The 15,706-nt window shown below is 31.6% G+C and overlaps 2 protein-coding genes across 17 annotated transcripts in view; both read right to left on the bottom strand.

The window, feature by feature from the left end:
* Positions 1-5,500, bottom strand: part of LOC139528240 (succinyl-CoA:3-ketoacid coenzyme A transferase 1, mitochondrial-like) — a 40,056-nt gene extending 34,556 nt beyond the window's left edge. Inside the window, exons 1-4 of the mRNA XM_071324126.1 lie at positions 5,368-5,500; positions 3,878-3,986; positions 2,887-3,020; positions 2,399-2,491 (exon numbers count right to left, since the gene is read on the bottom strand). Coding sequence (XP_071180227.1) covers positions 2,399-2,491; positions 2,887-3,020; positions 3,878-3,986; positions 5,368-5,451 — 420 coding nt within the window. The 5' untranslated portion in view covers positions 5,452-5,500. The remainder of the gene's footprint in view (positions 1-2,398; positions 2,492-2,886; positions 3,021-3,877; positions 3,987-5,367) is intronic.
* Positions 5,501-11,526: 6,026 nt separating this feature from the next.
* LOC139527695 (band 4.1-like protein 2) overlaps positions 11,527-15,706 on the bottom strand; it is a 74,960-nt gene continuing 70,780 nt past the window's right edge. For all 16 annotated transcript variants that reach the window (XM_071323318.1, XM_071323326.1, XM_071323333.1 and 13 more), the window contains 2 exons: positions 14,934-15,046; positions 11,527-13,477 (listed from right to left, as the gene is read on the bottom strand). In XM_071323318.1, the coding sequence (XP_071179419.1) occupies positions 14,948-15,046 (99 nt within the window). In that variant the 3' untranslated portion in view covers positions 11,527-13,477; positions 14,934-14,947. The remainder of the gene's footprint in view (positions 13,478-14,933; positions 15,047-15,706) is intronic.

The raw sequence follows: 15,706 nt of genomic DNA, 5'->3' as shown, positions 1-15,706 counted from the left end.
CACATCTTCTTTTTTTATAATACAAAAGTGAACAATAAATGTTAAAATTTAGAAGAGACAATAAGACAATTCTCTATACCCTGAGACTAAATTATGACATAGAAGTTAACAGCTATAGGTTACTACATGGCCTTCAACAATGAGTGTTCATTTTCATTAATATTTCAAATGAAAACAAGAATGTGCCCGAAGTACACGGATGCCCCACTCGCACTATCATTTTCCATATTCAATGGGCCGTGAAATTGGATAAAAGATCTAATTTGGCATTAAAATTAGAAAGATCATACCATAGGGAACATGTGTACTAAGTTTCAAGTTGATTGGACTTCAACTTCATCAAAAATTAGCTTGACCAAAAACTTTAACCTGAAACTTGCACTTTCATTTTCTATGTTCAGTGGACCGTGAAATTGGGGTCAAATGTTTAATTTGGCTTTAAAATTAGGAAGATCATATCATAAGCAACAAGTGTACTAAGTTTCTAGTTGACTGGACTTCAGCTTCATCAAAAACTATCTTGACCAAAAACTTTAACCTGAAGCGGGACAGACAGACAAACGGACGCACAAATGGACGCACGAACAGACGCACGCACAGACTAGAAAACATAATGCCCCTCTACTATCGTAAGTGGGGCATAATATCGTAGGTGGGCACGTTGTTTTGTGAGGATACACCTAATTATAATTCAAAGTATTAGAAATAGGAATTTAGTGTCTGAGACTCTCACATATTTCAACTTACCATTAACAAATTGGGGGTCATTCTGATAAGTAGTACTGCAGAAATGTGTAATGAAAATATTATTCAAAAATCATAATACATATCAAGGATGTTTGCTACTCTTTTTTTAACTTTTTGTCAGACATTTCAAATCCTCTGTTTTTATCCATAAAGTTATATTGAAAAGTTTGCCTACCAACCCCCTACTTTTCTAGTCATAATTTTATTACTTATATATATATATAGTATAGTTTAAGGATGCTCGTGGGTACAGAAAATTCAGCAAAAAATTAAACATTCGTTTTTTTATTACAAATTTTATTTATTACTCTATTAGTTATAACTTTATGATATGGTACTAAAATGAACCCAAAAAATGGATTCGGTTTGGCCCCAGATGACTTTTAAAACGTTTATATCATTAAACTAGAGGCTCTTAAGACCCTGTGTCGCTCACCTTGGTCTATGTCCATATTAAACAAAGGAAACAGATGGATTCATGACAAAATTGTGTTTTGGTGATGGTGATGTGTTTGTAGATCTTACTTTACTGAACATTCTTTCTACTTACAATTTTCTCTATCTATAATAAACTTGGCCCTTTAGTTATAGAGGTAATATTTTGTAAAAATTGACTATAAAGGGCAATAACTCCTTAAGGGGTCAACTAACCATTTTGTTCGCGTTGAATTATTTGTAGATCTTACTTTGCTGAACATTATTGCTGTTTACAGTTTATCTCTATCTATGATAGTATTCAAGATAATAACCAAAATGGCAAAATATCTTTAAAAATTACCTATTGGGGGCAGCAACCTAACAACAAGTTGTCCAATTCATCTGAAAATTTCACAGCAGATAGATATTGACTTAATAAACAATTTAATTCCAACAGATTTGCTCTAAACGCTTTGGTTTCAGAGTTATAAGCCAAAATCTACATTTTACCCCTATGTTTTATTTTTAACCATGGCGGCCGTCTTGGTTGGTTGGCTGGGTCACCGCACACATATTTTAAACTAGATACCCTAATAATAATTGTGGCAAAGTTTGGTTAAATTTGGCCCAGTAATTTTCAGAGAAGAAGATTTTTGTAAAAGATTACAAAAATTTACGAAAAATTGGTAAAAAATTACTATAAAAGGCAATAACTCCTTAAGGGGTCAACTGACCATTTTGGTCATGTTGACATATTTGTAGATCTTACTTTGCTGAACATTATTGCTGTTTACAGTTTATCTCTATTTTTTTACTTCATTTTTCTATTGTATATGATAAAGTTCATTTATGAAAAAATATAGCGAAATCCTATATTAAAAAAAAAACATGATTTATACTCACGAGCCCCCTTAAGAAGCCATATTAGAAAATCTAATTTAATCCTTGTTATTTTTTTAGGATAAAAGGTACAATGTTAAATGTATGAAAACTCCAGAGAGAATCAATACCTCAAAATTCTCAATGCTTATATAAATGATAAAAGTGGGAAAAAGTATATTTGACAAATTAATGGATTTACAAATGGAAGGAAAGATAGTTGGATGGACAAAATGTGTTGTGTGGTTGATGTCTCATTTAATTAAATTACACATCTTGTGCAATATGAGTTAATGAGACTGCAACCATACAACATGAAAGTGCTCTTATTATTATTTTTTTTTAAATACAATACCTGTGGTGTTAGCTCCACTTCTAGTTCACCTGACAAATACTGACGTTCAAATTCTGCATTCTCCCCCACATATGATGATATCATCCTCTTGACCTGAAAAATAATTAATTAATACAAACTCTTTAAATTTTAAATTCAATGATTAATTAGTCTCCTTTTAAAAAGCAACATAAACAAATAATTGAAGAGCTATTTCAATGACAAATTCTTAGATAAAATTATCAGGTATTGATAATACCAAGAATTTAATCATCACATTTTCAATTGATAAAACTATTATTAACAATTACTCATAATCATTAAATTTTCTAACTTCTTTTAAAGTTCAAAAGCTAAAAATGTCAAAAATGTTCTTTTATAACTGTACCCACATGTACATTCTTATTTTTTTACAAAAGATACTATCAGTCATATTCATATGATTATTATCCAAACCCTACCAACAACATGTAGGTTAATTACGTCATGGTCAAATTAACGGTCCATACCTGTTTCTGCTGAAGTAATAATCCAAGACCAAAATCATCTACACCAGCATTATTACTGACAATTGTCAAATCTTTAACCTTTGTTTTCAGTAAAGCTTGAATTAGGTTTTCTGGTATTCCACATAATCCAAATCCTGTTCAAAAATAAACAAAGTAGTTTGATTAGTGTTTTTATACAGAACATATTTATACTGTAGCATAAACATGACTACACATATATATATAACAGCTTCGCAGTTTGCAGATGAATTATATCCTTCAGCTGAAAACACCTTATAAATTCATTTATTTTTATAGGTACTAATTTCCTTGGATTGAGGAAAACTTGCATTTTCATGGATATTTCATTTTTGCTTTTGGCAAAATCTGCATACATTCCTTCCAAAACCTGCATACATTCCTTCCAAAACCTGCATACATTCCTTCCAAAATCTGCATACATTCCTTCCAAAATCTGCATACATTCCTTCCAAAACCTGCATACATTCCTTCCATAATCTGCATACATTCCTTCCAAAATCTGCATACATTCCTTCCAAAACCTGCATACATTCCTTCCATAATCTGCATACATTCCTTCCAAAATCTGCATACATTCCTTCCAAAACCTGCATACATTCCTTCCATAATCTGCATACATTCCTTCCAAAATCTGCATACATTCCTTCCAAAATCTGCATACATTCCTTCCAAAATCTGCATACATTCCTTCCAAAATCTGCATACATTCCTTCCAAAATCTTGTAAATCATTGAACATTATAATTTTGTGGTTCCCTTATTCCCACAAAATCCATGAAAATTATTATCCAAAGAAAATCAAGGACGCTACTGTATACAAAGACATGACTTGTATTTACCATTCCTTATATTTCTGGAAAATGAAGAACATTCTCTTGTGATTTAGATCTATAAATACTTTTCACTTTTATGTGAAACTTGAAAATTACTAGTTATAGATTATGAGGAAATAAACAATAAAGTTAACACACCTCCAACCAACAGTTTTGATCCATCTGGTATATCTTGAATGGCTTCATCAGCTGAATTAAAGAATTTGGCTTTATATCTTCTGCCTGATGTACTGAAGTTGCTGGATGCCTACAGAAAATAAATATACCATATTATACATTGAGAAAAGTCCATACACAAATATGAGGGTTGTATTTTCCTAAAATTATAGGGATAGAAGATTGGTTTATTTTTATTTACTTTTTTGTTTTTAGTTGCAATCTGAAAAATATTGTGTTTTTACCTAATCAAGTTCAAGAACTTCCACTTTTGAAATTTTTCATGATAAAAAAATCATGATGGTCAAAACCATTCGCTTAAATTCAAATATAAAAAAGAAGATGTAGTATGATTGCCAATGAGACAACTGTCCACAAGAGACCAAAATAACACAGAAACTAACAACTATAGTTCACCGTACGGCCTTCAACAATGAGCAAAGCCAATACCGAATAGCCAGCTATAAAAGGCGTTTTTGTTAAAAAATATTAGGCGTATCTAAACATAAAAATTTAATTTATGAAAAATATTGACGGCCTGCTTTCTGTTGTTTCTGGAAATACTGTTTAATGAAGTGAAACCAATTATGCACTTTAAATACCAGTATGAACCCTAGCTTTAGTCTGACATTGTGACAAGAAAAAACAACCACCAAATTATATGCATTGATGCACTCTTTATAAAGATATAGTACACTGGAATAGTTTGCCTGTATTCAAAACACCATTATTACTACAACTCCCATGACTGAACCAACTTCTGACTATACTGCTGACTGGGATCAAGCCATCATTAAGGAGTGATGATCAAATTAAATCAAGTTGTACAGAAGGCACCTAATTGTGAGTAGTCTCACTGGGGTCTAGGCCCGACGCAGGACTGCCAATCTTTAGGTAAGCGCGACACGTTCAAGTCAAATTATTATACCATGAAAATGGGAAATGAAGTCTAGGGAGACACAGGAAATTACAAAAAAAATGAGAATTGCTTTAATACGTACATTGTGTAAGCAGGATAGGGGAATCTGACAAAACAGTAAGCAGGATCCGTGATCAGAACCCCCAATGAGACCCCCTAATTCAGTAATTGTCTCATTGAAAAATGAGCATGTCTTTTATAATTCATAATAATTGTATGTCTTTGATTATGTAGATCCTGCTCGTTTGGTATGAATGTAACCATTATGTCAATGGGGGTTACAAAACAAGGTAACTGAATTATGGTGCACATTTAGTGCCTTATATATGCTACTACTAACAGAAGGGACAAGGAAGGGAGGGTCAATAAAATATGCAAGTTCTAGTGTACATATCAAGTAATTTTATTCAACAACTGTCAAACAGTTAAAACAAAAGATGTCTTCAACTCTTGTTTATTTTCAGTGGATCTGTTTAGGGGTCAGGAATTATGTGAATGACCTCTCAATAGAGGCAGTATAGGTCAAATAACAATCATGTCAGCATCAACATACACTTATTAATGGTAGACAGTTCACAGTTAGCCTCAATTTGCACGGTTTGACGTTTGTTCTGAAAATTTGCAGTACACTGGCCATGGTTGTACACAATAGAGGGAGATAATTTCAATCTTGATAATGGGAGACAATCAAGAAGAACAATGTGTTTTGGTTATATTCTTGCTAAATTATGCATATTATAAGCGCATTTGTACTTCAAATTACCAATCCAATCTATTAAAATCGAGTTAAGTCTTTTGTGCCGTTTAAAATTATTTACCTAAGAACATGTTAGCAATATTGGAGGTGTGTTCATATGCACCAATGAAAACAGTTTAAAATTCCGCGAAATTCGAAATGTAGTCTTATCCCCTTCTTATGTTTTTTTTCTTTATTTGTAACTCGTATTATATGCTTACAATGAGCCCTATATGTTTAGGGAAATAACTTGTAAAACCGGTGGCAGGGCTAAACATACAGGAGACAAGTGCGTGTGGGTAAACTGACGTGTTTGCCAGCGCTTTTAATATAGGCTCTCAGTCCCCTAGAGGATAGTCTGTTTCCCGGCCGTTATTGAAATTCTTGATATTTGTATATATTCCGAAGGCATACTGAATGTTTTACGGAGGGGACCAACCTACCTAGAGGACAGATGTGTTACAGCACAACTGAAACTTACTAGGTCTGTTCTGTGACTATTATTCTAACTATGAGTATAATAGTCCCAGGTCTGTTTAATTTCATCTCTGGGTTAAATACAAAAGATAATTATCGTTTTTACAAGTATAGAAATGTGGGTTTTTTTTTGTGGATCGAGTCAGTCAATGAAATGGTCCACATTTGTTTCACTTTAAAATAAATGTTGACATTCTTTTCCTTTTAATGGCTGAACAATACTTTTTCATGCATAACCAATTGATAAATAATGGGTTTTTTGAAGGTCACATGAAAACGGTCTAATTATTTACTTGCATGTGAATAATTCACCAGAGATCTTTTTTGCTCATTCAGACAAAAATGAACCAAATTGGCCTCTAACAGCGAATTATTATTTTATTATTTCACTTTTATTAATGATTGAAATAAACAAAATCACATTCTATTTTTTCATATCTCGTAGCTAGTGCCCCTTTATGGTCAGCAAAACAAGATCAACAGAAAAGAGGGTTTTGTCATGAATTCTACCTATTTTCATCTACAATGTTGGAGAGTGTCCTTGTTTAATATGCACAAAGACCAAGGTGAGCGACACAGGCTCTCTCCAGACTCTAGTTTGTTTCCTTTAGTAAAATAAAAAGGGTATACAAAAAAGAAATTATACAATCTAAGGATTTTAAGAAAAAAAATCTATTCTATAGATGTTACAGACTACCAAAACAGAGTTGCAAGTGATGAACTTTTAATTATACTCAAAATGACTGACTGAAAGCTTGCTTCTAGAATTAAATCTGCGAATATAAAATGCACTTAATATGTTAAGCGTCTAATATCGGTCGTCTTTATTCCAATTTGGATTCTTAACACAACGACATTCTTTGTTTGCAATGCTTCTACAATAATTTGTCATGATCTACTAGACAAACAACTTTTAAACATGACCTCATACATACACTAAATCATGCTCATCACAGCTTTAAGAAGGCCTCTTCTGAACATTTTAAGGCTCTTTCTATGAAATGTCACAGAGTAAAACTTTATTTCGTCTCGGCTTCAGGTAAGTGTTATTTAACTCATCTTTCGGTACTTTTAGCTAGTTCCTTATAAGATCTTATAACTGCTATTAAAGAACTTATCATTAACTTTTGTAATGAAATATATGAAAAAAGTGGAATTAACTACTTTTTGAGTACTAGTATACAAAATTCGCTGGATGTGTTAGATAAATTACGTTCTTTTGATGGTCCATTTGGTTCTGTTGACAGTTGTGACTTTTCAATTCTTTACACTGCACTTCCACACAATCTTCTCAAACACAATTTTTACTATTTGATTAAAAATTCGTTTAATAAATCTGAATGCAAATGTATTTAATGCAACTCATCTAAATAGATATAAAATGATGGGTGCCAACAAGACAACTCTCTATCCACGTCACAATTTATAAAAGTAAACCTTTATATGTCAAAGTGTGGTCTTCAACACGGAGCCCTGGCTCACACCGAACAGCAAGTTATAAAGGGCCACAGAAATGGCTAGTGTAAAAACATTCAAACGGGAAAAACAACGGTCTGATCTATATAGAAAAAAAAACGAAAAACGAAAATCACTTAGGAACCACATCAACAAACGACAACTTCTGAACATCAGATTCCTAATTACTTAGGACAGGTGTAGGCCTTTTCTCTAATACCAAATGTAAATATGATAGGTATTCTTACTGGAGCGATGATGTGTTGATTGAAGCAATTAACTTTCTCCTTGATACTATTTATGTACATTGTTGTAATACATTCCGTCGACAGTTTCGTGTATTCGCATGGGCATATCAATTGCACCCCTTTAATGGTCGACTTGTTATTGTACTGAATCACAGTTTATGACCAAACTCAGTAAAAGACCCGTCTAATTGATAAATTCAACAACATGTACTGCCGAAATTTACCCAAAGTAACTCACTTTAAAATAAATCAAATATAAACTGTAATAACTGTCCTTTCCTAGATTTAAATATTTCAGGTTTACATGGGAAATTCTCCACTAAAATTTAAGATTGTTTTTTTATGATTTTCATTTCCTATTGTTAATTTTCCTTTTTCAAATGGTGATGTTCCTTTGGCACATCTAACCTTATGTTCAGTGGTTGTCGTTTGTTGATGTGGTTCATAAGTGTTTCTCGTTTTTTATTTGGATTTGACTGTTGGGTTTACACTATTCATATTTGGGCCTTTTATAGCTTGCTGTTTTGTGTGAGCCAAGTCTCTGTGTTGAAGACCGTACTTTGACCCATATAATGGTTGATGCCACACAAATTCAAACTTGATCTGTTTTTTTGCGGAAATAAGCATTATGTATAGGTTTCATAACATTTAATTGAGGCAAAGTAAAGTTAGAGAACGGAAACCAACTTTGGCATAACGGACAAGGGTAAAACTTAATGCCTCCCAGTGGCGGATTCAGAAATTTTCATAAGTGGGGGCCCACTGACTGCCTAAGAGGGGGCCCCGCTCTATTCACGCTTCAGTGATTCCTTATATAAGCAACCATTTTTGTTCCCAAAAAAAGGGGGGCCAGGCCCCACCCCCCTAAATCCGCCTCTGCCTCTTCCGCTACAGTGGGGGTATAAATATGCACGTATTTTACCTTCAGAAATATAAGCTTGTACAAAAAGATAATACCACCACTTTATTAGGGACGACATCAAAAGTTCAACGAAGGATAAAAAACTTAATTTAAATAGTTTGTTCACTGACCCCCCTAACCCCCTATTAACTTAATTTGGGAAAAATTGATTGACCCATATGGATATATGTAAAAATCAATGTCGGATAACCAAATCTTGCAGCAGTCCAACCCCCCCCCCCCCAACTATTTGAATTAAGTTTTTTTTATCTTACATTGATCTTTTGATGTCGTCCCTTAGAATCTGCATGTCTCACATTTTGTGACAAAAATAAAATGCTGTACATCAGATTTAGCATTAAAACTGGTGTGGACCGTTTAGATCCTTTTCTTTGTGAGAATGTTAGACAACCAAAATACCCTTAAAAAGTTACCAGCCTTTGTTTTATGACAATGTACATTGCATTCAAACAGGATGTCAATTGTAACTTAAGTTATTGTGGAAAATAGATTGACAGAGATGACAAGTGACAGACACACTAATGCCCTTGTTAAACAGCAAAAATCTCTTTTCAAATTTGTTCAAATTTTCTGCTTTTTTAGCTCACCTGGCCCGAAAGGCCAAGTGAGCTTTTCTCATCACTTTGCGTCCGTCGTCCGTCGTCGTCCGTCGTTAACTTTTACAAAAATCTTCTCCTCTGAAACTACTGGGCTAAATTAAATAAAACTTGGCCACAATCATCATTGGGGTATCTAGCCTTTAAAAAATGTGTGACGTGACCCGGCCAGCCAACCAGATGGCCGCCATGGCTAAAAATAGAACATTAGGGTAAAATGTAGATTTTGACTTATAACTCTGAAACCAAAGCATTTAGAGCAAATCTGAAATGGGGTGAAATTGTTTGTCTGCCCTAAAATTTTCAGACAAATCAGACAACCGGTTGTTGGGTTGCTGCCCCTGAATTGGCAATTTTATGGACCGTTTTTTGGCTATTATCTTGAATATTATTATAGATAGAGATAATGTGTAAACAGCAATAATGTTCAGCAAAGTAAGATCTACAAATAAGTTAATACGACTAAAATAGTCAATTGACCCCTAAGGGAGTTATTGCCCTTTATAGTAATTTTTTACCAATTTTTTTCGTAATCTTTTACAACAATCTTCTCCTCTAAAACTACTGGACCAAACTTAACCATACTTGGCCATAATCATCATTGATGTATCTTGTTTAAAAAATGTGTGTGGTGACCCTGTCAACCAATCAAGATGGCTGCAATGGTTAAAAATAGAACATAGGGGTAAAATGTAGATTTTGGCTTAGTCAAGATCTATCTGCTTTATATATGAAATTTGCAGATGAATCGGACAACCAGTTGTTGGGTTGCTGCCTCTGAATTGGTAATTTTTAAGGAAATTTTGCTGTTTTTGGTTATTATCTTAAATATTATTATAGATAGATATAAACTGTAAACAGCAATAATGTTCAGCAAAGTAAGATCCACAAATTAGTCAGCATGACCAAAAAGGTCAGTTGACCCCTTAAGGAGTTATTGCCCTTTATAGTCAATTTTTAATAATTTTGTAAATATTACCAAAAGTTTCCTCTAACTAATTGGCCAAGTTCATTATAAATTGAGATAATTGTAAGAAGTGAGAATGTTCAGTAAAGTAAGATCTACAAACACATCACCATCACCAAAACACAATTTTGTCGTGAATCCATCTGTGTCCTTTGTCTAATATGCACATAAACCAAGGTGTCAGAGCGACACAGGCTCTTAAGAGCCTCTAGTTCAGCCTTAGGATAATTTTTGTACATTTATTCTCCAAGGATACATATTTTTCGAAATCTCACCAAGATTTTCTCAGAAAAAACATTGAACAAACTGGACATTTATGGTGACTTGACAAAATTTGAGATTTATCAGTTTCTGACACTACAATTTCAACAAAAGGAGGTTGGACTCTATTCTGTGTGACTAACTTTAAAACTCAATTTGTCTGTTTTGGTTAAAATGAAACTTCAGGTTTAAGCAAACTGAGGCTCAAGTAAAGTGGAATCCACCGCATAACTATGGTAGATTGTGTTATGAATGGTACTTGCTTCATTGAACCTAGATCACATGAACTGATCAGGAAAAAGATGAGAATGACAACTATCAGACACATACTGTGGATTCATTATCATTCTTTGGATACCAATTTTCGTGGATTTCGTGGGAACAAGTAAACCACGAAATAAAATATTCAGCAAATGTCAAATTTTCTATAGGCTTGTATGCAGACCTCGGCAAAACTACGAAATTAAATATCAAAGAACATGCAAGTTTTCCTTTATCCACGAAAATTGGTACCCACAAAAATAGGTGAATCCACATTAGTTGTCTAAATGTATGTACTTTTTGGCAAACTACATTGTGATTGTTAGGTTAAAATTATGACAGTACATATTTGATTTTTTTGCCAGATTTATTTTATGGATGCTACTCCATTTCTTTGGTCTTTAATTAACAAATGTTGTACGATTGTCAGTTTGCAAAGAATTCTGCTCAAATAGGTTCTTAGGGCTGTCTAAAACTTGCAGTGAGGTGCAAGTTTTTTTGGTTTGTTGCTTCAACTTGAAGGCCTCACTACATTTTGAGATGAAGAAGAGTTCCCTGCACATTGCTTTATGTGTTTTTTTGTAGTGCATAAACTGATTTTGAGTCATGGATACTTTCTTTCTATTATGCTAGGGTAATATGTGCTTCACAGTAAAATCTGGTTTGCAATTACTTGTATCAAAACTGTTCAAGTCATTTATTATCACTAGATGTCATTTGAAGTCACATTGAAGTGACAATTATATTGAAAAAACTTCTTGAATTCATAAGGCGCAATGAAAATCCAAGTGTCATTTAAAAATTTATTAATATGCTTTTAAGAATAAAATGATGTTCTGAACAGCTGCTATAATATGTGGGAAACAGACAAAATAAATAATGCCTTTTCAAGGCTACAATTAAAACAACCATAAAATGTGTGACAACTACAGAAAGTTTATGTAAGGACAGTTCAGCAGAATGACTTTCATTTCATCACACTGATAATGATTAAAATCTGAGATTACTCGTTACCATGTATCAAAAATATCAATTACTGTAACTTTTTTTAGTATAGTATCCACGCATTTTATGAAACATAAAAAAAAATAGCAAAAGTATTTTGATGTGATTTGATAAACAATAACTCAATGATGACATGGGTTTGAAAATTTGTCATTCTGCTACTGAAGAAATACATTGTTAAATGTTATTTGTGAAATATACTCTTTTATGTAAAAACAAAATGTAATGAGTAAAATTAGTCCCCACTTTTCCCATAACAAAAAGAATACAGACTGCTTCAGGATAACCTGTATTAGATTCAATGATTTAAAATTAAATCTTGACAAAATTTAATAAAAAACAAATTTTTAGGAGATCAAAAGAATGGCGCAGACTTATCACCTACAAAGACAGCAAGATAGAAGGCTTTATCTGTTTTCAAGCTTCAAAATCTATGCTACATCTATTTTAAAACATAAAGCAAGTCGAAGTGAAACAAGCATTGAGCAAAATGCAACATAAAATAGTCTATATAAATAGATTTGTCAATTTACTTGGTCAAATAATTTCTTGTAGTAAAAAAAGAAATATTTTTTGACCAAAGACAAATTTACAAATTCATAAAAATTTGTTATAACTACATTTTTATACAAAAAGAACAAATTTATTTGTATAATAATAATCAACTGTGTACCGGCTGCCTCCCACACAACATTAATTCATAAATAAAATAAGCATTTTCATATAGAATTTATAAAACAGATAAGAAAATGCACTTTTTTTGTAAAAAATTAGAATTTAATAAAAACTATAAAATGATATATTCAGTAACAATATATCTATGTGTAATATTTTAATGTTTTATCATGTATTATTATTTCATTATTAATTCCATTTTCAGTGGTCTCTCATCCCTATTATCATCACAATTTTGTGTTTAATTATAAAAATCCTCATTTTTCTAAATAAATTTAACAACAAAAAATAAAAAGTTCTTAATTTTCTTTTAAAATTTAAAAAATAAATTATTTCAAACCTAAATGACCTTTGCTTCATGGATAAATGTAAACTAATGAATATTCAGGTTCAGAACCTCATTTCTTAAAAGTATCATCATATATGTCTTCTTCACAAATGTGTTGATCAACGAAAGATAAAAAATAAATGGACTAACATATATAAAACAAATGCATGATAAAAATGGATTTTTCTTTACAATTGATGAGCTATACAAAATATGTCATGATTTATCTATAATGATGCTAAAACAATAAAACTAAACACTTTCACATATAAATTATTGCATTTAAAACCAGACTGGATTAGAAGAAAATAAACAAATGAATGTTATTATGAAAAAAAATGTATATAACAATCCTGAATTATCCCCCAGAAACCACACTATTCATAAAGAACAGAATTGTAAGCTACAGAAGGCAGTTTATATAAACAACTACACTTATGACAGTCCATGTATACTCATCAAATGAAAATATCAAACAATCAAATCAAAATGTAAAACTGCTTATAGTTTGGAATACCCATTAAAATAACACTAACTGATTATAATTAGTTTGGGGAGGGGAAGGTTGTTATCACATTTTACGATATTCTTTCTAAACCAGTCTGGCGCTGTGGTTTAGTACCATCAGTACAATATAACAGGCCAACGTCTTTATAAAGAGCAATAAAACAAGTCTTTAGGCACTAAAAGATCATCTGTCTCTTCTGAAGCACTCCTTTCAACACTTGAAACCTAAAATATAAACATAAACATTGAGTAAATGTATGTCCTTTCAAAGATCTTTAATAGAAAGGCTTACTAAAATATAGCTTTTATAAATTAAACATTGAGGTAAATGTATGTCCTTTCAAAGATCTTTAATAGAAAGGCTTACTAAAATATAGATTTTATAAACATTGAGGTAAATGTATGTCCTTTCAAAGATCTTTAATAGAAAGGCTTACTAAAATATAGATTTTATAAACATTGAGGTAAATGTATGTCCTTTCAAAGATCTTTAATAGAAAGGCTTACTAAAATATAGATTTTATAAACATTGAGGTAAATGTATGTCCTTTCAAAGATCTTTAATAGAAAGGCTTACTAAAATATAGATTTTATAAACATTGAGGTAAATGTATGTCCTTTCAAAGATCTTTAATAGAAAGGCTTACTAAAATATAGATTTTATAAACATTGAGGTAAATGTATGTCCTTTCAAAGATCTTATATAGAAAGGCTTACTAAAATATAGATTTTATAAACATTGAGGTAAATGTATGTCCTTTCAAAGATCTTTAATAGAAAGGCTTACTAAAATATAGATTTTATAAACATTGAGGTAAATGTATGTCCTTTCAAAGATCTTTAATAGAAAGGCTTACTAAAATATAGATTTTATAAACATTGAGGTAAATGTATGTCCTTTCAAAGATCTTTAATAGAAAGGCTTACTAAAATATAGATTTTATAAACATTGAGGTAAATGTATGTCCTTTCAAAGATCTTTAATAGAAAGGCTTCCCAAAATACAGCTTTTATAGGCATTTAGGTAAATATATGTTTTATGTAATTTCTTCAATAATAAGGCTTCCCAAAATATAGCTTTTATAAACATTGAAGTAAAAGTATGTTCTATGTATAATTATCAAAAGAAATGCTTTCCCAAACAAAGGCTTTTGTAAACATTGATCCATCAACAGCAAGGTATACTACTTGAGATTTTATTTTCATATTATTCTACGGATGATGATGATATATACAAAACAGGAGTTATTGTAAATAAATAAAGGTGAGAGAGTGCTTACAATGCAATGTTCAATAAATATTACATTTCAACTGTAAAATTACTTGATTAGCACCGATTTTCAAACTTTTCCATAACATTGCTGATATAAACCTTTGATGAAAATTTCATAACAATCCTTATAAATTTAGTTGCAAGTGTTCTTACAATGCAATTAGCATATAATCTAGATTTCCAAGGGATTAACTCCTTAGTGGATCAGTACTGATTTTCTAACTGGTCCAAGATATTGCTTGATCTATGATTCATTTACAAAATATCTTGAAAGGTTTATTCACTTGTGAGCACTAACATTGCAATTTTATATAGAATTTACATTTTCAAGGGACTTAACTCCTATTTAAAAAAGTTATCAAAACTATTGTCTATTATCAACAGATATTGAGTAAATAACTTTCATACCAATGATAATGTTTCTATTTTTCCACTTCTTCAATCTGTCTCATGCATTCTATTCTTTCTACTGACAAATCTGGATTCATTTCTGTTACAGAACGGATAGCTTCTGCTAAGAGCTAAAATGAAATATTATTAAAACATCAGTTTATCGTCAGAAAAAAACCCACTAAGAAATTAAAAGTATAGCACCAACTGTAAAACAATGTGTATAAAATACATACATGATACAGTACATTTTAAATTCCATTTTTTTTTAAAATATCTTGCATTTGAATAAGGAGTTTGGGCTACAAAAAGTTTGACCACATCATTTAAATAATTTATGAAAACATTGATACCTGTATTGAAATCCTGTACCCAAGCACATGAAGTAATATTAATAAAACCAGGCACAACATTGTATTTTAAAGTCATATGAAACAAGTGACTGGTGAAAATAATGTTTATCCAATTCTTGAACCAATGCATGTACATATATAAACTTAGTCTTCTGTGCATGATTTTATCATTTTTGACGCAAATATATCGTGCAATTGTCAATTTTTTTTCTCTCTGTCTGTTATGTTTAACAAATATGGCAGCTCATTAAATGCCGTATTTTGACTCCGAAGTTTACCAATTGACATCTTATAGTAACCAATCAACGAAAAAGCATGGATATTAAGCATGTGTTTATAACATGTACAATAAGATGATAGTTTATCAGTGACAGATCCATGCATATTGCGATCACCGGATTTTTATGAGAAGGTTCACGTTATGGGCACTTTGAATAC

This window comes from Mytilus edulis, chromosome 1 (assembly GCF_963676685.1).
Source record: "Mytilus edulis chromosome 1, xbMytEdul2.2, whole genome shotgun sequence".
NCBI lineage: Eukaryota > Metazoa > Mollusca > Bivalvia > Mytilida > Mytilidae > Mytilus > Mytilus edulis.
This window is presented reverse-complemented; position numbering and strand designations above follow the sequence as displayed.